Source organism: Indicator indicator, chromosome Z (assembly GCF_027791375.1).
Source record: "Indicator indicator isolate 239-I01 chromosome Z, UM_Iind_1.1, whole genome shotgun sequence".
Taxonomy (NCBI): Eukaryota; Metazoa; Chordata; class Aves; order Piciformes; family Indicatoridae; genus Indicator; species Indicator indicator.
Window position 1 is genome coordinate 57,586,030 of NC_072053.1, and position 26,295 is coordinate 57,612,324.

Below are 26,295 nucleotides of genomic sequence, written 5' to 3' on the forward strand. Positions count from 1 at the left end.
TTTCTAAATGTTTGGTTGTTTTGTTTCATTTTGGTTTGTTTTTAACAGGAATAATTACTCTCTGTTCTTATAGCTGCAATGAATGGCATTTAAAGAAGGTACTAGTAATGGACCCAACTTCAAATTTCAAAAATTTTACAGATATCTACAGATGAAATTAATACAGTTTTTCAAACTGTCTTTTTGGAAGAGGCCATTAATTTGTGAGCTATGCTTTAGTTTTTTCACTGTTTGGGCTTGGGAGAAGGAGTGACAGGAGGGAAAAAATATTATTATTAACTCATTTCCTTCTGTCTCTTTGATTTGTAAGACTTTTGTTGGTTCAAGTAATCTGTTCTGCAGTTGCATCCTTCTGGTGGACCTTACTTCCTAGGCAGAGTCCTCGCAACTTCCCTGTGTAGAGAGGCCTATATAGAAGAAGTTGCAAGATCTAGGTCCTAAGCATGCATTACTAGACATAAGATACAGAGACTAGAGATGTAAAATTAGTAGTTTTCTTGCTAAGAATAAAACTAGACGCTGAGGTGGTCTGGGAAGATTATTATCTCAGTGTTGGCACAGGTGATGCAATATTAAGCAGCTTAGTTTAGCTTCTGGGAGGAATTCTGTAATCTCTGTAGAGGCTTGGACTGAGCTGTGTTACTCTTTGACTCTCTTTTTGTCAGTTTTCTGTCTTTGTTTTATGTGTGGGCTTTGCTTTAATACAATCACATCTCCTAAAGCTTTACCAGCTTGGTTTTGGAGGTCAGGAAATGCCTTTCTCCCTACCAAAGAAAATAATGTTGCTTTGAATTTTGTTCAACACTCTATAATGAGAAAAAGATAAGCCACTTGTCTAGGTTCATACTTCGTGTGGATGCAAGCTGAGTGCTTGTTCCTTGCCTGATTTACTGATTCCTCAGCCCAGCTCTGCCAAACTGTTTCTTGTGAGAATCACAAGGCTTTTAGGACTTCACAGTACAGGTTAATGTGTTTCTTTTACTTGGATTGTACAGGTGTAACTTTTCTTTTTGCTTTCTGTGTGCTCCACATGTTTTGGGTGTTGTGACATCAGACTTTCCTAGTTTTCTGCATTATACGTAGTTTAGTCAAAAGATTTAAATGCTTTTTAAAGATTTTACTCCTCTTGTAGAAGTTCAGTTTTAGAAAATCAAAAATGGGTGATTTAAAACCGTTTAACAAGGTAGATAAATAACAAATCTCTAACCAGCTGTTCCTACCTTTATTTGTTACTTGTGTTTATGGTATACTAACTTTATGTTGCATTGACTTGATGGTTAGGCTTGAGATGAAGAGGTAGTTAATTGGTAACTCAAGGTAAACCTGACCACTTTGCAAAGTAAAAGTAAAATTAATATGTCACAAATACTTGCAACAGAGATCAAAAGATGGTGAGAAAAAAACGGACATCAGAAGGCATGATGGAGATGACTCTTCTGTCAGAATTATGAACAGGACTTCATTCCAGACCTCCTTGTGCAGCAGAGATTTCATGAAGCCAGGTACAAATGTGGTGTTTGATTAGAAATGGATCAAATAGACACATAATGGTTGACTGTGCTGTAGCCTCCTGTTTCTGACCATATTTCTAAATCTAGAATAATTAAGGAACAGGATTTATTCATTATGTGACTTTTGAAAAGGGATGATGACATATGTCCTTTTGCTGGTGAACAAATTCACGTAAACTGAAATGTTTTCTAAGTGAATATGTGAATTTAGAGTTACTTCTCAATTCAGTGTTGTGTATACACATTGATTATCATCGCCAGGTTGTGTTTTTATTATGAGCAGTAGTTCTTGATACCGTAATTATGTCAGTTAGTGTGTACTATAAAACATACCTGGAAATGATCATAACCAAATCTAATTATTTAAACTTTCCATGCTTTATTCAGACAGGTTCAGTAAAACTACAAACAAGAAGTTGGCTCACACTCCAAGACCAGAATCTTTCCCTGTACCCACATTGGATGCTAGTATTCTGGATTTCCGCAAGTCACACAATTTAGGAAGAAGTGAGATATTGAATGTACAGCATAGAAGTGGACCAGTATGTTCAGCAGGAAGTAACATTATGTGCCTTAGGCAATCACAAATGTCTCTTTTGTTGAAGACAGAGGTTAGCTGATGCTTTCATGTTGGAGAAGTCATAAATAGAGGTTTTACGCTTCTTTTTGTAGATGGTGGTGTCAGTGCGTGCTGTCTCCTCTTTTCTCCCTTTCTCACTCACTTTCTGTCCTTGTGTGTGCTGCCAGTAGATAGAGGAAAGCAAAGTAGTGTTAGAATTTAGGTTGGTAGTGTTATGGTCTAGACTTTTAGCCTGCCTATACAGGCACTTATGTTCCTGATATTTCTTAACGACTGCTTATTTTCTCTCTCACCTCAAAATAACAGGTGAGCAGTTACTTATCCAATAGTTTTGACAGATTGAAAAGCAAAAAAAAAGAAAAGTCTAGAATAGAATATTGTACTTAATTGCTTTGTGCCAAAGGAAAAAAATAAGAAACTGCATTTGTAGAAGGAGGAAAAAAATACTAAGATGTAAGGATGTAACTGTATTCTTCTCAAGTTCTGTGGTACCCTGTTTGTTAACAAATGCTTTTCTGACACATTCAGCGGTATGTCGTATGTATAATGAATCACAGTTTTACACAGTGATTAAAGATAAGCAATAATTTTGAACAATCCAAACAGCATAGTATTTCCAGTGCTTCTGAGGGGAAAACTGTGATGGAGAAACCTTTCTGCTTTCTGCCATCACTGAAGTTCCTTTTTTCGTTGCTAGTCTGAGTTTGATCATGGACTTTAATGTGCTTGGAACATTAGAACATTTTATTATTTTTTCTTAGTAAGGTGTCATCCTGCTTGTACAGCAGTGGAAAGACAGCTGCCTCTGTTTTGTAATGCCCTAAGGTTGAAATGATGGTTCCACTTAGAAGAGCAGTAAAAGTCAGGCTGTGAAATTCCCTATGCCTTTATCTGTACGTGGACTGAGATTTTTTTTTAATTTATGAGGGTTTTTTATGTTTAGCTCTGTGGAGATGACTGATTTTAATCTTGTTTTTCTTGATACTTGACTGTATATTTTACAGGAAGATACTTTTGCAGAAAGCAAAGCTTCATCAAAAACTTTAGATGAAACTGTAGCCAGCTTAATTCCCACCTCTCTTGATAGTAGAGGTAAGTGCTTTAGACAGAGATTTTTTGCTCGTATGTTAACAGCTTGCATCTCTTCAGCTTGGAAAACTGAATTGTTCTGAGGAACAGTGGATGTGCAAAGACAGGAATTAAAGAGCAAGCTCGTAAGAAAAATAAAACAAAACTAAACAAAAAAATAAAGCTATATCAGTTTCTTTCAAATTAGATGAGCAGTAGCAACTCATTCTTGCTTATAGATGTCATCAGCAGATCAAAACTGGGATTATTTTACTACTCTGTTGCATTGATTCTTAAGGGCCTGTGTTCCTGTAGTTTCCTCCCATGTTGTTTGAGAGGAGAGAAAGTAATGCATATTGATTATTGGAAGTCTGTTAAGTAATCTTCAGATTTTTTTTTCAACAATGAATGAGAGGTAAATACTTGGCCAATCCTGATAAGAAATTTGTTTTAAATTACTGGCAGAGTAGAGTCTGGTACGTACCAAAAAATTACTGTGTCATACGTTAATTCTGTCTAGTCTGTTAAGCAAAGAAGGATAGCTGTGGAGAACTGTGGTGCTTAAATAGTCTCGTTATTTTTTTAAAGTTTGTTTGTTGTTGTGGGGTGTTGGTTTTGTTTGGCTGGTTATTGTTTGTTTTGTTTTTTTGTTTTGTTTACCTGTTGTCTGTTTCTGGGGATGAACAACTTTTTTCTTTTTTTTTTTTTTTAATTTCCACAAACTATCAAGTGTCTAGTTTCAAGTAAATATTTAAATGTAACTGAAATGCTTACATCCAGAATTGTGGAAGTGCTGTATGCATTGAATTGTGCCTTTCACTGGATTGACAGTTCGGTCCTTCAGTAAGAATTTGGAAATAATTTGCTGAAGTGCCTTGAAGGGTGCTCTAAAGATGAAATTATCCCAGCAGCATTAAAGTCATCTGATAATGCAGTTGCTTTTATCTCTAAACACTGTCCTCAGTTTCTATCTTCCAGAATAAAGTAACGGTTTGTGGTGAGTTGATCTTGGCTAGCAGCCAGACTCCCAGCTGTGCTGCTTTCTCCCTGGGCTCTTTCTCTACCTCCTCAGCAGGACAGGAGGAGAAAATAGGATAAAACTTTGTGGGTCAAGATAAGGACTGGAGATTGCCCACCTGTGACCCATCCTGATGAATATTAATTCATTGCCAATTCAAAGTGGGATAGGATGGTGAGAAACAAACAAAAAAAAACCCTAAAACCACTTTTTGTCCCCACCTTCTCTTCTTGCTAGGCTTATCTTCATTCCTGACTCTTCTACCTCCTCCCTGTCCCAGGCATCTCAGAGGAATGGGGGTTGCAATCAGTTCAAAAACATCTCCTCCCATGCACTTCTTCTGCAGGGGTGCAGGGGCCAGCCTGCATAGTCATCTTCAGGGTAATCTCCCAGTGCCTGGAGCACCTCCTCTACCTTCTTCACTGACCTTGTTGTCTGCAGAGTTTTCTTTCACGTTTTTTTCTTACCCTCTCGCTCCCACAGCTCCTGCTTCAGTTTTTACCGTACAAGTATGTTGTCACACAGGCACAGTTGCTGAAAGGCTCAGTTGTGTCTGGCTGTTGGTCTGTTTTGGAGTTGGCCAAGGCTGTCAGTGTCTGTTTCTTGCAAGGCCACCCTTGCAGCCTCCCCCCACTAACAAAACCTCACCACATAAATGAAATTTGCGATTTTGTTGTTCAGTGAAAGTTTTTCTCATTTGTAAAGAAAAGTTCAGATTTTGTTCTGTATTTTCTCTGTATTAGAAATATTTACCGAATTAGTTGTGAATAGTTTCAAAACTTATTACCTCCAAGTGGAAATGCTATTGTAGCATTGTATGGAAAAGCTGTATGACTGAGAGGGATAAACACTGAAATATATACATATGTTTATATGTATACGAACACAGAGGTTCATTATTGTAAAGAAAAATATCTTAGAAAATGAGCATAGAATTATATAGTCAGTATGCCACAATATAGATTTCCAATTAAAATTCAGTTTGGCTAAATATATTTATATAGTGCTGGACCATACATGGAGTAATTGCAGTTCTAGAAACTTACTGGAGAAATTAAATGTGTGTGTCATATTTCAGTCCTTTCTCAGAAGGAATTTGGCTCTCAGCTGTATCTGCTGGTCCTTGATTAATTACTTATCTTTTTGGAAATTTGAGAAATATTTTTTAAATATCTTAGTATGTCACTTTTTTTCCCTCGATGGCATTTTGTGGAACACCTGCAGATGGCTCTGCTCAGCCACATGTGTCTTGGGCCATGGTACTTTCACAACCTCCAAAGAAAATTGTGTCATCACCAGCATCTGAAGGCCTTTCCAGAAGTGAAGGGAAGCAGGATAGTGAAGCAAAGGTACTTGAGAATTGTCTGGTCTAAACTAATTTCTGTCGCTATGCGATTGTGTCTCTTGATGTGAAAGACTGACATTTTTCCTAGGCTCAGTACAATACCCACTTCTCATGTGGCTTTTTAAGCAGCTGAAAGAAGGTTGTAGCGAGGTGGGTTTCAGTAGGACGAGAGAAAATGGCCTCAAGTTGCACCAGAGGAGGTTTAGATTGGGTGTTAGAAGAAACTTCTTCACTGAAAGGGTTATTAAACACTGAAATAGGCTTCCAGGGAGGTGGTTGAATCACCTGGTTGGTTGAAGTGTTTAAACAATGCATTGATGTAGTGCTATGGGACATGGTTTGGCACCAGACTTGGCAGATTTAATGAGTGCTTGGGCTCCACAGTCTTAAAGGTTTTTTCCAACCAGAACAATTCTATGATTTTAAGTAATATAATGTTACCTTGTCAGTATTGCAATTCTTCTTGTCTCGTAGTGAAAAAGCACAAGATGTCAGAACTACAGTGCTGCTCCAGCAGTACATATTTCCAACTTTCAGGCTGGACTTTTTTCAAATTTCCGATCCCCAGAATGAAGCACGAAATACGGAACTCTTGCCTTATGTGGGATATTTCCTACTGAAATCTCAGTTCTGAGATATTGTGATAACCATGCAAAGTGCTTCAAACTATGAGGTTTTGCAGGAGCTCCGAATTTCTAAGAAATCTTGAATTTTCCTTGTGCCCTTAGTATCCTAGACTGGATTGATTAAAATAGCCCATTAGCTGTCTTAAGTGTGGTCAATTGCTTTTATTTTGGTAGATGGTAATGAAATAAATCGGTTTCTAATGGTCCTGCCTTACATTTTTTTCAGCAGTCAGAAACAAAAAATGATGCTAGTGAAACTGAGCCTGAAGAAGCATCGGAAAAGAAGAAAAAAAAGAAGAAAAAGAAGAAAAAACCCAAGTCACTTATTGATGCAGAAAAACCTCAAAATGAAGCTAGTATAATACAGGAGCCACCAAGGATTGAGGTACAGGGAAGTTTTAGTTGTTCTTTTAAGTGTTATGGGTGTATTGGAACACCAGATAGTAACAGCTTTGTACAAATTTGAGTTCAAATTCCATTGATAGAGAATATTGGTTCAGATCCGTTTCAGTTGAGGTGTTTATCAGGAGTCACTAGTAGAGAGTAGTTGGGAATATACTGGGTACAGTTCCACCCATCTCATACCTGTAAGCAGTTTCTGTGTAACACAGTTGTCAGTGCTTACATTCCGATTGTTAATTCCAGTATTTTTTCCAATTCATGTAGCTGCAATATTCGTGTTAGTATTTTGGTTCTTCTGTGTCAATATTGTGACGACTTTAGAGTCTCCCATGTTAGAGAATTGTTGTGTGGTATGTGGTTTAATGGTGCTTTATTGAAAGCCCAGTACTGCACAGCACTATATACTTTGATTTTGATTTATTATGCTTGATCAAGTGTACATGTTTGTGAAATGACATCATAAAGAATTCTTCCTGGCTGGATTCTGCTCTGCAGAATCTGCTCTGGAACACAGAGCAGAATTGTGGCTACATGTTCTCTTCTTTATATTGTTCATTGTCCTGAAATGACGCAAGATACAACTTCTCACAGACCTCTTCATTAGAGATATGGATAGAATCATAGAATGGCTTAGGTTGGAAAGGGACCTCAGAGATATCTACTGCAACCCCCATCTGCCAAGGGCAGGGACACCTCTCAAATAGACTTGGTTGCCCAAGGCCTCATCCTAGACTTAAACACCTATTGGGAGAAGCGTTCCCAACCGCTCCAGGGAACCTATTTCCAAGTCTCACCACCTTCATACTGAAGAATTTTTTCCTAAGATCTAATCTAAAGCTACTGTTCCTCATCTTAAAACCATTCTCCCTAGTCCTGCCACTAGATGCTCTTATGGAAAGTTGCTCTCTGGCTTTCCTGTAGGCTCCCTTCAGATACTGGAATCAAGAATCTCCAACTTCTTCCCCTCAAGAAAACAGCCCCATTTTCACTATATGCTATCATACAATGTCTGAACTGTGAATGGCTTATCATTTAAACAGACAGAGAATGGCAGGATTATGGAGTAGGAAGGAAATGGGAGTAAAAACAAAAAGGAGAGAAATGGCATAGAACCATTGAATGGGATACATAACAGTGAGGGACCATTTTCAGATTCTCCTGGTGGCTTGCTGGGAATGCTTTTGTGCTCATCCATTTGAAAAATGAGTGAAACACACTTGTGTGATGCTCTTGAAATAGGAGAGCATGGAAGCATATACATACGGAAGTTCTGGGCACACAGGAAGGTTCTGCTACATGCAGCAGCTTCACTGGAGCGAGGTATTGGATTGCTTACTAAAAGCAATGCTTGAGAAAAGCACTCGTTTATAGACTGTTAAAGAGCATAAACAGATGCATTTGGGGAAGAATAATCCTGTTTTTCCAAAGACAAGGATAAGCCCTGAGCTAGATACTTGCTGTGAAGGGAAAGAACGAAGGCTGCTGTTGATAATCAGTTCAGTGCTGGTAGTACTACTGGCCAAATGTATAAACAGTGCTGGGAATTGTGAGGAAAATAGAGAAGTGCATTATGACAATGCAGAAATCCAGGATGTATCTGATCTAAATGTAGTGTGGGTTTTGGTTTTTTACTTTGCCTCCACTCTCTGAAAAAATAGATGTATTTGAACTGTAAAAAGATAGACAAAAGGCTCCAAAAATAACAAAAGGTATGAAGCAGTTTGTGGGAGGCAAGACTGAAAAAAATGGGACTTCTCAATATGTAAAACACCTGTTTTAAGTGTCAATCAGAAGTGACAAGGAAATAAAAGGGAAATTATTTGATCTTTGTCCTGTTTTTGTTTGATGTTCTCTGGTTCTTGCATGTGATGAGTTAAAAGCAAATACAAAGAGATACCACATGGAGTGGTAGATTTTAATTATTCATTTTGCATCAGGATATTGCAAGTTTTGGAAATTTATTCGAATTTAAGAAGTGATTGGACAGATTGAAATAAAAATTGTTCTTGTGAGAGCTATTTAAACACAAAGGTACTACCTCTAGTTCAAGATGTCCCTAAGCTGAAGGTGTTCGTGAAACATTTTTTCCTTTCTTGCAGTCAGTTTTTGGCATACTTCTATGCTTCTTTAAAAGTAGTTAGCGAAGCGTATTTGTCCTTAAGCTACAGCTTCCTAGCTTGGGCTGCTTACATAAAATCTTCCAGGCTGCAGAATTGTTAAATGTTCTCAGTAGTGGCTTCTCAGAAAGTGGAAGGAGAAACAAGTGAATGAAAACCGAGCTGGTGGACCAAGATCATTATGGTTGACATGGTGGGTATAAGGTTTATAAGTGTTTCCCATAACATCCTCGTAGAAAACTTCAAGCGATGTGGCATAGGTGGTTGGTCCATGAGGTGGATTGCAAACTGGCTTGACAGCAAAGTTCGGAGGGTCATCATCAGTGGCACAGAGTCGACTTGGAGGCCTGTGGCCAGTGGTGTTCCCCAGGGATCGATATTGGGTACAGTTTTACTCAGTACCTGGATGAGGCGATCTAGAGTACCCTCAGCAAGTTTGCTGATGGTACAAAACTGGGGGGGTTGGCCTGGACTGGCTGGAGAGCTGGGTGCAGGCAAACCTCATGAAGTTCAGTAATGACAAGTGCAGGGTCCTGCATCTGGGGAGGAATAACAACAGGCACCAGTACAGGTTAGGGGAAGGCAGCTCCACGGAGAAAAACCTTGGGAGTCCTAGTGGGGACAGCAAGCTCTCCATGGAACAACAATGTGCCCCTGTGGCCAAGAGAGCCGATGGGATCCTGGGATCAAATGATGTCCTGGGATGCATCAAGAAAAGTGTGTCCAGCAGGTCCAGGGAGGTTCTTCTCCCCGTCTGCTCTGCCTTGGTGAGACCACACCTGGAATACTGTGTCCAGTTTTGGGATCACCAGTTCAAGAGAGACAGAGACCTGCTGGAGAGAATCTAATGGGGAGCCACAAGGATGATTAGGGAACTTGAGCACCTCCCCAGTGAAGATACACTGATATCCTTGGGGCTATTTACTCTTGAGAAGAGAAGACTGAGAAGGGATCTCCTCAATGTCTATCAGTATTTGAACGGTGGGTGTAAAGTGGAGGGGGCCAACCTCTTTTCGGTGGTGCACAGTAATAAGACAAGAAACAAGAGGTACAAGCTTGAACATAGAAGGTTTCACCTCAACATGAGGAGAAACTTCTTTACAGTGAGGGTGACAGAGCACTGGAACAGGCTCCTGAGAGAGGTTGTGGAGTCTCATTCTCTGGAGACTTTCAGAACCCACCTGGATGCATTCCTGTGTGGGCTACCCTAAGTGATCCTGCTCTGGTAGGGAGGTTGGATTCGATCTCTTGAGGTCCCTTCCAACCTTTAATGTACTGTGATACTGTGAAGGTGTCCGGTGTAGAGCAAGGTCTAGCCTGTCTGTACTGGTTTGATCTGGAATTAAGTAGCCTCTGCTAGTGAAATTTACTGCTGTTTAAACCTGCATACTCAGTTGACTCATTTACCTGTTTTTTTCCATACTATAGGCAAGAGTTACTAGTCTCTTGCCCTGCCCTTTTTTGGTTTTCACCACTCACGTGACTTAAGGCAGAATTACACAGCTGGAGACTGTACTGGAAGAAGAGGGAATTTGTTTTCAAAGCTGCTAAATCACCTGAAAAGCACTCCTTTAGGAGTCTTTTACCTCTGATTATGCTTACAGCAATAACAAGCTGCTGTTGGACCTTTTTCTCTTGAAAGCTCTTTCATCTGCAAAGGGAATCAGCTGCCTATAGGTAGCTTAACCATTGCAGTGCTATACAGTGCAGTCACGACATGGATGGTTGGTGCACATTTTTCTGCAGTGAAACAAATTACAGGGAATATTTGATAAGCAGGGAGAAAATAGTTTGAATATAGGAAGATTAATTTTGAGAATATAGACTTGATAGTCCTTACTAAAATAATATTCTGATTTTTTTTTTATTATTTAGGATGCTGAGGAGTTTCCTGATCTGGCAGCTGCTTCTGACAGGAGAAACCAGCCAGGATCTAAGAAATCATTATTTACTCCTGCTTTCAGAAAGCAGCCTGAAGTAAGTGATCTTACAACACTATGTGAATGTTAAGAAAATAAGCAAGAAAAGATTGCCAGTTTTAGATGAGATTAGAGATGGAATTTGTTTGACTAAATGCAGATGCTTATAATGTGGAGTTCTGTCTGTAGCAGTACCTTTAGGTACTGTGTGGACAGTGAAGAGCTACTCAGTGTATTCAGTAGATTCTTATCATTTCAAAGGAGGTACTTTTTTGGTCTCTGAATTGCTGCCTAAACTCTGGGCTTCTAACTCTGACGTAGGCACCAACTGAATGTTAGCTGAGAAAAATTATTTATGTAGTTTTATTTTCCTACAGGTAGTGTTTCAGTTAAGTTTTGCATTTCATAAAAATAATAGTAAGACTCAATTTCTGCCTTTGCTGTTTGTTTATATAATCAAATTTCAAGGGCATCTGAACCAGTGTAACACCGTGTTCTCCAGCTATGCAAGGGTAAGAATTTGAGTCTAACATCCGTTATAAATCCAAGATTGCCTTTTTTCCCTCCCCAACATAAGTGAAATAAATCCCAAGGATGAATTTGGAAATTCATTCAATATAGGAACAAATCCAAAGCATAAATCTCAAGGGTTGGAAATATGATTGTTCTCGCCAAGCAAATAATAAAGGTGAAATTCTAGGTTTCAGTTTCTTTGAAACTAGTTTTGCTGCTAGAAATTTTTGTCTGTGGTTTTGTTTCACTGAATATTTGAGGGTTAAAAAAAACAGAACACAAAGAACCAAATCCCTTGTTTGTGGCATTAAATTGTGTTGACAGGGAGGAATGAACAGCAAAATGCACTGTAATTGCTCAGACCAGATTTGTTATGAAGAAAGTGCATGTCAATTGACAAACACCTTTCAGCTTTGTAGGCATAAGTGGGATGTAACCTTTCAAAGCTTATGTAAGTTGTAGAGATGCGATTATGAAGCCACTGCTCTGTAACAAATGTTTGAAGTTGAAGCTGCTGATTTTTTTGTTTTCCTTCCACAACTGAAAAAAATAAGGAAATCATGAATGCAGCCATGGCAGCCAATAAATGATCATACTTTTAGAAGGCCACAGAAAGGTCTTCTTTGAGACTTCTTCAGGCTGAACAACCCCAAATCTGTTTGCCTTTGGTTGTAGAAGAGATGTTACACTCTCTGACCATTTTTATGGACTTCCTCTGGACCTACTCTAGCAGGTCTGTACCTTTCTTGTGCAGGGGACCTCAGAACTTCACAGAGGACTTCAGCTGGGAACACAGAAGAGTAGACTAGAGGAGGAGAATCAGGTCTCTTGGCCATGCTTCTTTTTCCACACAACCCAGAAAAAAGTTAGCTTTCTGGACTGCAAGTGCATAATTGTGGCTCATGGCCAGTTTTTCAACCACTAGTATCCCCAAGTCTTTCTCTGCAGGACTGCCTTCAATCCATTCATCCTACAGCCTGTACTGATACTGGGGGTTGCCCCAGCCCAGGCCCAGAACTTTGCACGTGACCTCCTTGAACTTCATGAGGTTTGTGCAAGCCCAGTCTTCATGCCCAATCAGGGTCTCTCTGGATGGCATCCCTTTTCTGAAGTCTTATCTGATGTACTACCCAGCTATGTGTCATTCACAAACTTGCTGACAATGCATTCAATCCCACTGTCTATGTTGCATTTGAATTTAGTTTCATCTTCAGTTTACCCTTTTCTGTGTGTCTTTAATATTTTCCCTTGCTCCTTGTCACCTTTTTGTCTCTAAATTTAAAAGATCCATCTCCTTGAAGAGCCTTGGGATACACGATCTCCCACACTGGAGGGAACTCCGAAAGTGGACGGACTCTCAGGGAAGCAAGTTTCATCTTCTGCATTAGAAAGAAAGAAAATGCAGGTAAATGAGTTAATGTTTGAAAAGAAGTCAGAATGACAATGGAAATTAGCATATTTAAATAGAAGACTACTCAGCAAAACAAATTATACAAATGGAGCAAATGTGCTCCTTTAAGAAGCACACTGCCTAGCAGAACAGGTGTGAGGCTCTAGTGGAGGTGGTGAGGAAGGATGAGAGCTCACCAAGGCCGAAAGTACCACCAAGGCTGACTTGCCTCAGGCCGGCCATAAAAACTGACCCGGAAAGGAAAAACGGGAGGGTCGTTGTTGTAGGTGACTCCCTGCTGAGGGAAGTAGAGGGCCTGATATGCAGACCAAACCCACTTCATAGAGAGATCTGCTGTACCTAGGTAAAGGATGTCGTAGGTAGACTTCCCACCCTTGTGAGTCCTTCAGACTATTACCCACTTCTGGTTTTTCAGGTGGGTAGTGATGCAGCAGCAGTGAGAGGCTCACAGTCAATTAAAAGAGACTTCAGGACAATGAGGCAACTGCTAAAGGGATCAGGAGCTCAAATTGTGTTCTCCTTCCTCCCTCTGACATCGACGATGGATGAGGGAACATTTAGGAAGAGCCAACAGGTCAGGTGGCTCCAGGACTGGTATCATCGATAGGGGTTTGGATTTTATGATCACAGCACAATTTACAGGGCACCAGAGCTGCAAGCAACCAATGGGATGCACCTGTCCCAGAGGAGGAAAAGGATTCTAGGGCAGGAGTTGGCAGGGCTCATTGATAGGGCTTTAAACTAGATTTGAAGGGGGAAGAGGTTGTTAGTCTCATGCTTGCCTGTGACAAACATTAGGGCAGCTCACCAGAGGCAGAGGGATGGAGTCCTAGCAAGGGCTCTCAACTTGTTGCCCTGAGACAAGCCAAGGACGAAGCACTGGGACACCCCAAGAGAATCAAGGGGGATTCACCTAAAAGGGTGACATGGCCAGCCCAGCTGAAGTGGCTAATGCATGCAGCTTGGGCAACAAACAGAATGAGTTAAGGGCCACTGTGCTGCTAGGATGCTATGGCATAGTGGCTATTACTGAAACTTGGAGGGATGATTCCCATGACTGAAATGCAGGGGAGGAGGTGTTGCTCTCTATATCAGTGACCAGCTGGAATCAGTGGAGCTCCACCTGGGAAAGGATGAGAGTATATGGGTGAAGATTAAATGGAAGACAGGGGAAGGTGATGTTACTGTAGGGGTCTGCTACAGGCTACCTGACCAGCAGAACCAAGCAGATGAGGCCCTCCACAGGCAAATAGAAGTAGCTTCATGTTCACAAGTCCTGGTCCTCATGGGGGATTTCAACCACCCTGACATCTGCTGGAGGGACGACATAGCTAGGCACCAGCATTCCAGGATGTTCCTGGTGACTACCAAATGGTAGAGGAACCAACAAGAAAGATTCTATGGTGACCTTGTTCTCATCAACAGAGAAGGGCTGGTGACCAATGTGAAGCTCAGGGATAACCTTGACTGCAGTGGTCATGAAGCAACAGAATTTAAGATCCTCAGGGCAACTAGGAGGACATATCCCAAGCTTACAACCCTGGACTTTAGGCATGCAGAGTTTGATCGCTTCAGGGATTTGCTGGCCGAAGTATTGTGGTACAAAGCCCTAGAGGAAAGAGGGGCCCAGGTCAGTGTTCAAGGATCACCTTCTCCGTGCCCAGGAGCAAAGTATACCCAGAAAGAGGAAAGCAGGAAAGAATGCTAGGAGACCTGTCTGGATGAGCAAGGAGCTCCTGGACATGCTGTCACACAAGGAGTGGAGGAAAGGACAGCTAGAATGGGAGCGTATCAGGAAGGTGCCTGAGCAGCAAGAGACTTGGTTAGAAAAGCTAAAGCTCCATTAGAATTAAATCTAACCAGGGAGATCAAGGGGAAGAGTAAAATTTTTTTATAGGTATACTAATGGTAAAAAGAATACTAGGGAAGGTGTGAGCCCCCTCAGGAATCAGGGGAGCTGGTGACAAGTGACATGGAGAAGGCTGAGGTTCTCAATGACTTCTTCACCTCAGTCTTCACTGCCAAGGGCTCCAACCACACTCCCAGAATAATGGAAGATAGTGGCAGGGACTGGAAGAAGGAACTGCCCATTATGAGTGAAGATCAGGTTTGTGACCATCTGAAGAACCTGAAAGTGTTCAAGTCCATGAGACCCAATGAGATACACCCATGGATGCTGAGGGAACTGGTAGATGAGGTTGATAATCACTCTCTATTATATTCCAAAAGTTGTGGCAGTCTGGGGAAGTCCCCACTGACTGGAAAAGGGGAAACATAACTCCCATTTTCAACAAGGGAGAGAAGGATGACCCAGGGAGCTATAGGCTGGTCAGTCTCACCTATGTGCCCATTGAGATCATGGAGCAGATCCTCCTGGAGGCACTGCTGAGGCAGAAGAATAATGAAGAGGTGATTGGGTGCAATCAGCACAGCTTCACCAAGGGCAAATCCTGCCTGACAAACCTGGTGGCCTTCTATGAACAGGTCACAACATTAACAGATGAAGGCTGAGCAGCTGACATCATTTACCTGGACCTGAGCAAAGCCTTAGACACTGTCCTGCACCACATCCTGGTCTCCAAGCTGGTACAGTCTGAGTTTGATGGATGGACCATTCAAGTGGATAAAGAGCTGGCTTGATGGCCATGCCCGAAGAGTGGCTGTCAATGGGTCATTGTCCAAGTGGAGGCCAGTGAGAAGTGGAGTCCCTCAGGGATCAGTGCTGGGACCAGTCTTATTCAACATCTTTGTTGGTGACATGGAGAGTGGCATTGAATGCACCCTCAGCAAGTTTGCTGAAGACACCAATCTGTGTGGTGCAGCAGACAGGCTGGAGGGAAGGGATGGCATCCAGAGGGACCTTGACAGGCCTGCATCTGGGTCAGGGCAATCCCGAGTACTGATACAGGCTGGGCAGTGACTGGCTTGAGAACAGCCCTGAAGAAAAGAACTTGGGGCTGCTGGTGGATGAAAAGCTCAACGTGAGCCACCAGTGTGCACTTGCAGCCCAGAAAGCCAATCACATCCTGGGCTGCATCAAGAGAAGCTTAGCCAGCAGGTCAAGGGAGGTGATTCTCCCCCTCTGCTCCACTCTGGTGAGACCCCACGGGGAGTTCTGCATCCAGTTCTGGAGCCCCTAATAAAAAAAGGCCACGAGGATGACCGGAGGGCTGGAGCACCTCTCCTATGAGGACAGACTGAAAGAGTTGGGGCTGTTCAGTCTGGAGAAGAGAAGGTTCCGAGGAGACCTTATTGTGGCCTTCCAGTATCTGAATGGGGCCTACAAGAAAGCTGGGGAGGGACTTCTTAAGGTGTCAGGTAATGATAGGACTATGGAACAAAAATAGAAATGGGTAGATTGAGATTGGATGTTAGGAAGAAATTCTTCACCATGAAGGTGGTGAGACACTGGAACAGGTTGCCAGGGAGGTGGTAGAAGCCCCATCCCTGGAGGTTTTTAAGGCCAGACTGGATGTGGCTCTGAGCAACCTGATCTAGTGTGAGGTGTTCCTGCCCATGTCATGTGGAGGTGGAACTGGGTGATCCTTGAGGTCCCTTCCAACCCTAACAATTCTGTGATTCTGTGATTAAACCCAAGCTTATCTGCTATTTGTCTACTTTGTCATAAGTTACAAGATCCTCTCAGATAAAAGCACTTGGATTAAGAGCGCTGTAGCAACTGCTATCCCCCAGTTTGAGATACAGTGTTTAGTGAAAAATACTTGGTTTTCACTAATGTGTATGAGTTTCAGATACCAGGAATTTCTCCTGTCTAATTTGATCATGACATAAATCCAGACTAAACTGATTGTCTTAAGGTGCTGAGAACCTTTTAAAAGTGGTTCTGTTAGATATTACAAGGAGTGAAGGACATCCACTTAGCTTGAGGCAAGAAGGAGAGATACAGAGCAACAGTGAGGTCAGCAAGTAGTTCCATGTTGGTCAGCAGGTTCTAGCATAGCTCTGATACAAGTTGAGATCTGAGTCTCAGGAGGAGGTCATTCATATTTGTTAAACCTATTGTAACAGAATAGGACTAGCATAAGGCTTCTGAAAGTACAAGATCTGTGAGTCATTTTCTTAGCATATTCTGCCTTCATAGTTTGCCCTTTGATAGTCTTTGACTAGGGCTTTGTTTTCTGAATCATTAAAGATGATGCCAAGAGTGGGATACGGCTTTTGCTTTCTTTTCAAAGCAAATAGAAGGGTTACTGCTCATGAGTTGGTGCTTAAAGATGATGACCTGCCTTTTTAATAAGGCATTGAAGACAATGATACAGGTGTATTGCAATCACATATCCTGCAAGATATACAGAGTAGTAGTTCTGTACTTTTAGCAAAACTTTCAATTTTAAGCCTTTTATTTCTTTTTCCAAGATAGGTGGCAGTCTGACTAGAGTGGGATTCTGACATAAAGCATGTCCCTTATTAGACATTTTAGACTTTTATTCTTCATTCCAGTAGCTATTCAGGAGTTACTCTGAAGTGTTTCAGATTTTTAATTTTTTTACATTGAAGTTGCTGGGTGTTTTAAGATCAAAATGCTTCCCATTGAATCAAATTGAGAGCACTGGGGATGAAGATGTGGGAGGGTGTGACACACTATACACAATAACAGTCTTTATATTCTGAAATGGAGAGTGTTGCTAATCAGTACTGCACTTGTTCAGGAAACACCCAGGAGCAGTGGTAAGAAGAGTCAGATTCCTGTGCAATTGGATCTAGGTGACATGCTGGCAGTCTTGGAGCAGAAACAGCAAACAGAGAAGTCAAAACAGTCTTCTAAGCCTGTGGTGCTTTCAGGTACTGGTTATGATGAAATCCCCTTTCTTTCAACTTGAGTTGTTTTTAAGTATTCAAATGTTAAATTTGACCTGATTTCTGATCTCTGAATATGTAGACAGGAGCACAGTTCACCAGAGAGAAAAGAAAATGCAGGTTCTTTAGAAAAAGAAAAAAAGTTTAAAAGCATGACAGTCAGAATTCTTTGGAGAAGACCTGAAGAAAGAAAATTCTTCAGGACTGTGATTCATTAAAAAATACCTTCCATAGAATCAGAAGAGGTGATTGAAATTTACCTTTGAAAAATGCTTATGTTTGCAGAGGTTTTGGTGTTAAGTTCATGTGTTTCTGTGATCTGCACCTACAAGAAGAGGCTTCACAGTAACAAAGGCTTTATTAAGCTCCTCTGATACTAGAAATCCTAGAGCTGAGCTTGAGTGGAAGAGCTTCTTTGCAGACAGGGGGGTTTTATGAGACTCAACCAGCCTAAGCCAGAGGATGAATTCTGCGATGCCTGGTAATTGTGGAATAACTGCTATTAACAAAATCCTAGATCTTGGTGGCAGAGAAAATCTTTCAGAACTTTTGGATGCATAACGAGGAGGAGGACACAAACAGCTCAATGCTTTTTCATTGTGGGTCAAAATGTAGTCTTGGCTAAGTTTGTGTATTTCGCAAAAGGAAGCACAATGTTTGCTAGAATTTAATGCTGATAACATTTCTCCCGTTTCACTAAATAGTTTTTTTTTTTTTAATTAATGAGTTGGGTCTTTTTCAGAGAGAATGCACCTCACAATATTTGACAGCTGAGCTTTTAAATAAAAAGCTCAAAATAGCAAGCATCTATGAGATTTTTCCTTCACTGAGAGAACTTCTAAGATTCTTTTAAAGATTCTTTTTCTGCAGTTGTTGCTTTTCCATTTTGAGACAGTCAAACTCAGTAGTGCAGAGGTGCTAACAAGTAGTTTTTCTTTCTCTAAAATTATACAGTGCATGGACTGATGGAGCACAAAGGTATGGGTCACAGTACCCATTTTCTAATATTAAATTGCTTGTGTCTGAATCTGCTGCAGACATCAAATTGATGTGTCATGTTCATATCCTGGAAGTATAAGGCAGATGTTACCTCAGCTTCATACTTTTTTCAACATTCAGTGGTGTTGGGGGAATTATCATATAAGCACTTTGGTAGCATTAAATGAAGATGGCTTAAGACAAGCTGTTACAGGCTTTGGGTGTTTTTTAGGGGAGAGAGGTTGCTTGAAGCACAAACGCATCAAGCATCTTCCACTGATGCTTAGATCATCCTCTTCATTGACTTGCTAATGTGACCTGGTTTATATTGCAGGTAACTGAAGTTTGACCAAGTGTTTTCACAGGATACAGTAATTCCTCCTGATAGTGAATTGAAAGACAGAGTAGTTTTCAGGATGAGAGTTTGTGGTCTATGAGGTCTAGATTCAGTGACTTGGCAAGTCATTTAAAGTTTCTGTGCTCTAAACCCTCTGCAAAATGCAAGCAGATGTCTCCTGAGCACTGTGCTGGTTAAGCAGAAGAGACTTAGCTGCAGCTTTGCATTAGTCATCACCCAATCTGCAAATGAGCTTCATCCAACTTCATCAAGGTGTAGGTAGGAATGATTGCTCCAAATTATGTACAAAATTAAATTTCAAATATGTAATACTGCAACTCAATATATGTATCTTAATGCAGTACAGAAGTGGAGTAAAGAAAGCTATTACCATGAAACACAGATTTCTGGGGGTTTTCTGAGACACCATGGTGTGGTTGTGCACATAGCTTGGAGTGTAGTGTTTTGCCACATTGTGCTTTTGAGAGTTCAGGGACAGAGATTGTGATTCTACTTACATAATAAGGGTAGATGACATGTCAGTCTTTGTTACATAACATTGCTTTAAGCCACAGGATTGCCTGTAAAGAGTAGCAAAACAATGTGCATACTAGTTGTAATTCAGTCATTAAACTTGCATTGGATGCTAGTTTAGGTACTTGTTATAGTTGTTTGATGCACACTGTTTTTTATCTCAGTTGGTGGTGCCATGCCATTGCTTTCTAAAGAACCTGCTACAGCCACAAAAAGTCACCGGTTAAACCAAGGAAAGATGCCTCATAACCCTTTGGATTCCAGCGCTCCTTTGGTAAAGAAAGGGAAACAGAGAGAAGTCCCTAAAGCAAAGAGACCGACACCTCTTAAAAAGGTGCTCATATTTTTACCTTAAGTAGTACAATATAGGATAATGTAACTTCAGTATTAATCTGTGAGTCTGTTAAACCTTCTGGTCTGGAGATCTGCATCTCAGTGTCCACTTGTCTAAACTCAACTTTAAATTTCCATGTTTAAAAAAATGGGTGGGGGCAGGGAAAAGAGGGGAGTGTTGCTAAGTAGCATATACAAATCCTGCCAAAGATAGCTGAAGAAGTGTCACTACAAACGTGTTCATGCTTTTGGTGAACACCAAAAGAAATCTTTATTGGTTTGGACAAGGTATGCTTATATACAAGATTAGGGAGAATGGTTTGAACTAAGGTCGTATTTAATGTTTCTGTCCTCTTTGAAGCCAGAACTTGAGCTGGTTCTGCAGCAGCTAGTGTTCAATCATTGTGGAATGATTTAAAATGAAATTTTTATTTACTTACAAATGGTGATTTCTCTTTGTATCTTCTTCCCTCCTTGCCCATTCATGCTGCTTCTTGTCATGTCTTCTATACAGAGGATTTTGAGAAGCCCCTCTATTGTTAGGTCACTTTTTGGTCTAGCAAAGGTAGTGTAGTTGTCATTTCTCTGCTGTTTAATTGAATTTGAGAACCCTACAATGCAAACAACATACACAGAAAACTCTGGGAGGTGATACTAATTAGTGTATTTTCTGGCTGTTTTCATCTTGAGAAGACAAAGATTGCTTTGTCTGTAAAGTCTGTGTTCTGAGCATGGTAGGAAGCTTATTTTTATTCTTCATTCATCTGTGACAAATGCAAACAGATACATTTACTTTGGCATTAGATTCTGTGGTGTAATTAATTAAAAATTTTGGACACATTAGCAGAACTGGTGGTCATATATATATAATATTCTTTTAGCAGCTGTGAAAGCAGAGAAGGAAGGTGAGTTTCAGGAAATGATTATTGCTTTCTCCTACAGTAGCATGTTTGGATCCAGCATATATGCTCTCTCTGCTCCCTCTCCTTCCTCCCTTCCATGTATCATACAGCTTAGCTGTCTGTGGTAATTTTTTCTCTTCAACCTGCAAATACACAGACAGTGACTCAAGATTTTTAATAAGGGGGGAAGAGTAACTGTGCATGTGTGTGTAAAATACATATATACACACATATGCATATATATATATGTACTTGAGTGTTTGACTTAACTGCTATGAATTGATGGTCTGAAGAAGATAGTTAATGAGGGAGACCTTTTCATGTGCTTCTCTGTGTTGAAGCAGTTTCTTGCTTTAACTTTAGCTCTTCCCTTGTAGTTAATCCCAGTAATTATTTTCTTCACACAGACACTGTTAATCAAGGGAAAAGTCCTTGGTAAGAGAAACTGCTCTATGATCTGTCTGACATTGAATAGATTTTGTTTTTTTTTTTTTTTAGATTATTCTCAAAGAAAGAGAACAACGAAAACAGCAGCATCTGTTAGAACAGACAGCACTACTGAAAAATGAAGATACTACTTGTCACTCTACAGAAAATATTACTGAAGATGAAACATTTACGCAGGGTAGTCAAGCAGGTATCTTTCAAGAGAAGGTTATAATACAGTATGGAGATTTGAGAGTGAGCGCACTTAGTGCTTTCAAAAAACTGTACCAAAGACTGCCAAATAAGAACTGTTTCCAGGATTTGTTTTGGGGTTAACTAGAGTTTAAAGTGTGCCAAATCTGACAGTCAAAGTAGTTGAGTAATTTGGATTCTGATTACTATTTCATACTTCTATGCCTGTTGGATTTAGTGTCAAAATGTGAGTCCCTGCATCTCTCTGTCAATCTTTTTTAAAAAGATAAACATTAATAAAAATTAAGAGTGAAAAAAAAGTATGACCTGTGCCCCTACTACCACAGACTGTTGTAATACTGAAGTAACAGCTCTTAAAGAAATACTTGACAAGTTCTCTTTGCAGTGGCTCTTAGTCTATCTTTTCAATGAAATGTCTTTATTTACATGATAGCTGTTCCTGTAACTCAAGTTGCTGAAGGGATTCTGGAGCACACAAGGATCAAGGAATCTGCAGAAATGTCTATGGCTTCAAAGCAGCTGACCTCCAACCTTCCAAAAATCCATAGCAGGAACTTTAGAGAGTAAGTATTGCACTAATGTCTGTTTTCCCACAGTACCACTTATGACATTTTCCAAGCAAGATACTTCGGCTCACTTTGTATAATGCTGCAGTTCAGACTGAGGGATCTGGTTTTTTTTAATATGTTTTTTTCTGTTAAGCTGACACAAACAGAGAAATTATATCCATATAAATAGTTTCTACGTTGTAGTAGTTCTTATTTCAAAATGCATCTTCCTTGAATGAAAAAAGACCAGAAATTCATTAGAGGCTGATGAAGGAAAAGAAGCTGCTGTTGAAGTGTACCTATTTTAAATAAATGGAACACCAGTATGATATTTAAGAGGAAAAGGAGTACACTTGAATTATTTTTAGTGTGTCTTTTGGTTTTCTGCTTCCAGACCAAATGGATGAAATGTAGAGCCAGGTGACATTTTCTTGTTTTGTCTAGGCAGAGAAATAAAAGGAAGATCTTTGGCTTATATGCAAACACTTAGTTTTGTTTAAAGAGGTGCACATATGTGTTTCCTTATGAAGAAATAAATCTGCTCTTACTTTGATTTATATGAAGCAAATGCCTGAGAAAAATGCTTCAATAGGAAAATGTACATCTATACTTATTGGTATAAAGTGTGTGTATATATATATAGGTTTATTGTACATTTGTTACATATTTTTATTATAATTTGATGGGGAGCTAGATACCACAGGTAACAATTTTCTGTAAGTTCTCAGCCAGGCACAAAGAAAGTAAGTACATTTTTACATTTTTGTTTTCCTGTGTATAGCAAGTGTGTTTGGAGTGGAAATAGTGGGGGGGGAAAGTGGGAGGGCAAAGACAGAGACATGAGGTAGAACTGTTTATATTTTACATACTGCATATCCATGTGTTACATATTTGTAATTTTATGGGTTTTAACATCTAATTAATTCTCTTTTTCAGTTACTGCAGTCAGGTACTTAGTAAAGAAGTTGACAGTTGTGTGACAGATCTTTTAAAAGAACTGGTTCGTTTCCAAGATCGCTTGTATCAGAAAGATCCAGTAAAGGCCAAAATAAAACGCAGGCTTGTCATGGGTCTTAGAGAAGTTTTGAAACATCTGAAGCTGAAAAAACTGAAGTGTGTCATCATTTCTCCCAACTGTGAAAAGATTCAGTCAAAGGGTAAATAATTTTTTTTGTTTTGTTTTTTATAATGTTTGTGTTTAATAAAAGAAATGTAAAAAAATTACTACAAGCAGACTCAGTATACTGGCAGCAGTATTATTTTTACTACTGGAAGAATTTCCTTGAGTAGCCTTTGAAGTAGCCTAGTTAAAGACACTCTCCTTCAGATTGTTTCCTGTTGTGCAGCTGAAGTATCAGCTGAGTCAAGACATACCTTCGGTGGGGAAAGTTGGTGAAACTAGGATCTGTTTAGTTATTGATTTGCAGTGCAGCTGCACAAAGGATTGCACTGACAGATGAGAAGAGACAAAAATTACTAATGCCAGCTGTACCACTACAAGAAATCCAGCTGTACCAGTCTCTTTTAGGCCCCAGAATGACAAGAAGCTGTCAGTGACTGTTTTTTTAATTTTTTTTAATTATTGTCATTACTGTCTATTAACTGTTAAATAATTTCTTAGCAGCTGGGCTTTTTATACTAGTTTAGACTGTAGTACACACAAAACACAGAATAGTAGCAGTAAAAGGATACTGCTAATGAAGAATTAAGAACAAAATGTCAAATTCTCTTTCAAAAATTGGTATATAATGCAGTATTGAGATCCATGGGGATTTTTTTTATAAACTCTTATAATTTCAAAATGCACCCATAATCGTCGGCTGTTCTTGGCCATCTTTTTACAGTACCATCCTTTAGTTCTAATTAGCTTGAATACTGTAATTCATTGCTAATTATGTTGTCTGCTCCAGGTGGATTGGATGAGACTCTACACCACATTATTGACTGTGCCTGTGAACAGAATATCCCCTTTGTTTTTGCCCTTAATCGCAAGTCCCTAGGCCGCTGTGTGAACAAAGCAGTGCCTGTGAGTGTGGTGGGAATTTTTAGCTATGATGGGGCTCAGGTAAGCTGAAATATGTATGGCTGTTTGTTTGTTTACCTTTACTTTGTACCTGTAAGAGAAAAACAAAAAAAACCCCAAAAAACCCCACCAAAACTGACTTCAAGGTTTTGTTTGTTATGCTTTTGTATACTTAGACTCTTTATCCAAGGTCAGTGCCCTATGTGATGAAACTGATTTTAAAAGAAGTACAGCCACTCACCATTGTTCAATAAACTAGTTTGACCATCTCTTCCTGACACCCTGTCCATCTAGATCGCTTCCCAAAATATTTTTTTTCAAGAGAATTGGTGGTTTTATAAATGGTTTGGGTTTTCATATCTTTATACATACTTAACTGTTCAACTTCTCTATATGAACATACATGTTCTGGATTTGTTACAGATTTTCATGGAGGTGTTAAATCTGTGTGATTTAACCTCTACTAATATTTTATATTTCCATAGGACCATTTTCATAGAATGGTGCAACTGACAACAGAGGCCAGGAAGGCGTACAAAGATATGATAGCAGCCTTAGGGGAAGAAACTGAAGGACCAAGAGAAACCCAACCCAGCATCTTAACCACTGAATGTGAAAAAAATGGCTCATCAGAAACTGGTAGAACATCTTCCAAGGACTCTGATGAAGATGTACCAAATTACAGTGAGTATTTACTGACTTGGATTTGGTTCAATTCTCATCCAAAGTGCTCTTTATTTCTGCGATCGTCACTGAAACAAAGGATACCTGACACCTCAGTGATTAGACAGGGGGAAAATCCTGCTTTTCAGTGATTTCATTACACCCCCATTACTTTATAAACCTGAGGTCAGGTCTTGCTGAAAAAGTCTTAGAGAAAATTCCTCTATGAAATCCAGTGGTAGCAGGCAGTACTCATTGCTTTGTCCAACGAGGTTTATCAGAGTTCCTTATTATTTCTATTTGCTAAAATATCCTTTAAATCTTTTTGTAGAAGTGCATACTCTAGTGTGGTGGACATAATTTTTGTATTGAAGCTTGTTTGAGATAGTCTTCCTGTCCCAAAGCATTCTTGTTTTATAAAGGCCTTCCACTTCAAGACACTTGTTCCTCCAGCTCTGCTCATAGAGTCACTAGAGAGCAACAGTTAACGTAGATACCAGACAATTTAAAACTTTGACATTTTTGAAAACATCTGAATTTTTTAAAAGGTGGGTCCACCTTTAGTGTCAGCTTTGCTTGAGCAGAGGGCTGGACGCAAGGACTTCAGTGGATCCCATCACTCCTTAATCGTTCTTTCACTTTTCATCTGGTGTTGCATGGTGTACGTGAAGCATGCCCATGTGCCACCCTATCTCAGAAAGTCAGCGTGACTTCATTTTAAGTTTTAATTCAAGTATTATGCAGTAACCTGTTTGTTGTGGTTTTGTTTTCTTTTGGTTTTTTCTGTTTGTTTGTTTTTATTCTAATATTCTCTAGTTAAAATCTGGAAGAGAAAACTTGAAGAAGAGTATAATCCATATGCACTGGAACTGGAGAAGAATGCAGCTGCTGGCATGGTGATAGTGAATTCAGAAGAGCATCAGTAAACCCAGATCCCATTGTATGGGCCTTCTAATTGTTAAATTATTTATTTTAAGGAGATTGCTAGGAAGAAGGTAGCAAAATAATTTAAGAAGTATCTGAAGTCAGCTAAGTTAACTAACCTGTCCTGAATCCCTTTAAGCAAAATACACACTGAAGCACATGAGGCACTGGCTCATGCTCTCTTACGTTCTGTGTATTTGGCTGATGACACTGTCTTGGCCATGAACCACTCAAACTGGCTTGGCTTGCTTCATTGATTTGTTAATGGTAAAATATACCAAAAGAACTTACTAGAAATACAGTTTTATGTGGCAGGTGAATCTGTGAGCCAGGTTTGGCCTTGTGAGGAGTTGCTTTCTATTTTCTGACTCTTGTTTAAGAGTTAGAAAAGTTACTGGTTTTCAATTGCGGGTTTCGTTTTAGTTTTTTCAGGTGGGCAGGCTGCCATCAATGTCACTTTCAGTTAGCAAAAAATTAATTTTGGGCAGACAGCTTGATTAAATCTGTTAAAGGAAGGCCATGATAGCAATGTTTCCAGTTAGCTATTCTTTGTGTAATTTTATTCTTCTGGGATCCTACAGCAGGGGTAAAGGAGAGAGCATAGACTCTAAAGATCTAGAATTCCTATAGTAAAAATGCTCTGCTTAGACATTTTATAAAGTTAATTAAGTGTACAGTTGTATGTTTCTGCTGCTAGTGAGACTAGTTTATTGTGGGTCCTGCTTTGAAGTTTGAAGATACTGAAGGACAGTAAATGTGCTAGCCTGCTATTGTATATGTATCTTCTCCATGGTGACAGACTCCTCATTCCTTCAGTTTGGGGCTGTGTCAGTAGAGGGAGAGATATAGATATAGATATATAGATAGATAGATTAAAAAAGAGGTTTTGATCAACTCAGTTTGTACCTACAGTAGGGAAAAAATTATCTTACAGGAAATTAAATTTATATCTCTCAAGAAATTATATTTTAAAACTAGAATGTGCTCATAATGGTGGTGGAGCACTTTAGAGGGGATGTCCTATACAAATGCCAATGTTTACAAGTTGCAGACATAATGACAAACCTAAAGAAAGTAATTTGAAGA

The 26,295-nt window shown here is 39.8% G+C and overlaps 1 protein-coding gene across 1 annotated transcript; it reads left to right on the forward strand.

Moving 5' to 3' along the window:
- Positions 1-1,388: 1,388 nt before the first annotated feature.
- On the forward strand, positions 1,389-26,292 carry SECISBP2 (SECIS binding protein 2). The gene is made up of 15 exons (XM_054397454.1): positions 1,389-1,502; positions 1,899-2,122; positions 3,096-3,183; positions 5,402-5,526; positions 6,375-6,533; positions 10,543-10,644; positions 12,385-12,504; positions 17,181-17,313; positions 19,342-19,511; positions 20,911-21,049; positions 21,485-21,614; positions 22,536-22,756; positions 23,510-23,664; positions 24,108-24,306; positions 25,102-26,292. Exons 1-15 carry the CDS (start codon positions 1,448-1,450, stop codon positions 25,209-25,211), a joined length of 2,130 nt encoding a protein of 709 aa, XP_054253429.1. The 5' UTR covers positions 1,389-1,447; the 3' UTR covers positions 25,212-26,292.
- The last annotated feature ends 3 nt before the right edge of the window (positions 26,293-26,295 follow it).

Excerpts from the sequence above, each read along its gene's own strand:
- SECISBP2 (XM_054397454.1), top strand. The coding sequence starts at position 1,448 with ATGAACAGGACTTCATTCCAGACCTCCTTGTGCAGCAGAGATTTCATG. Across the intron at positions 10,645-12,384 it reads CTTTCAGAAAGCAGCCTGAA|ATCCATCTCCTTGAAGAGCC; the intron begins GTAAGTGATCTT and ends TAAATTTAAAAG. Across the intron at positions 21,615-22,535 it reads CATAGCAGGAACTTTAGAGA|TTACTGCAGTCAGGTACTTA; the intron begins GTAAGTATTGCA and ends TCTCTTTTTCAG.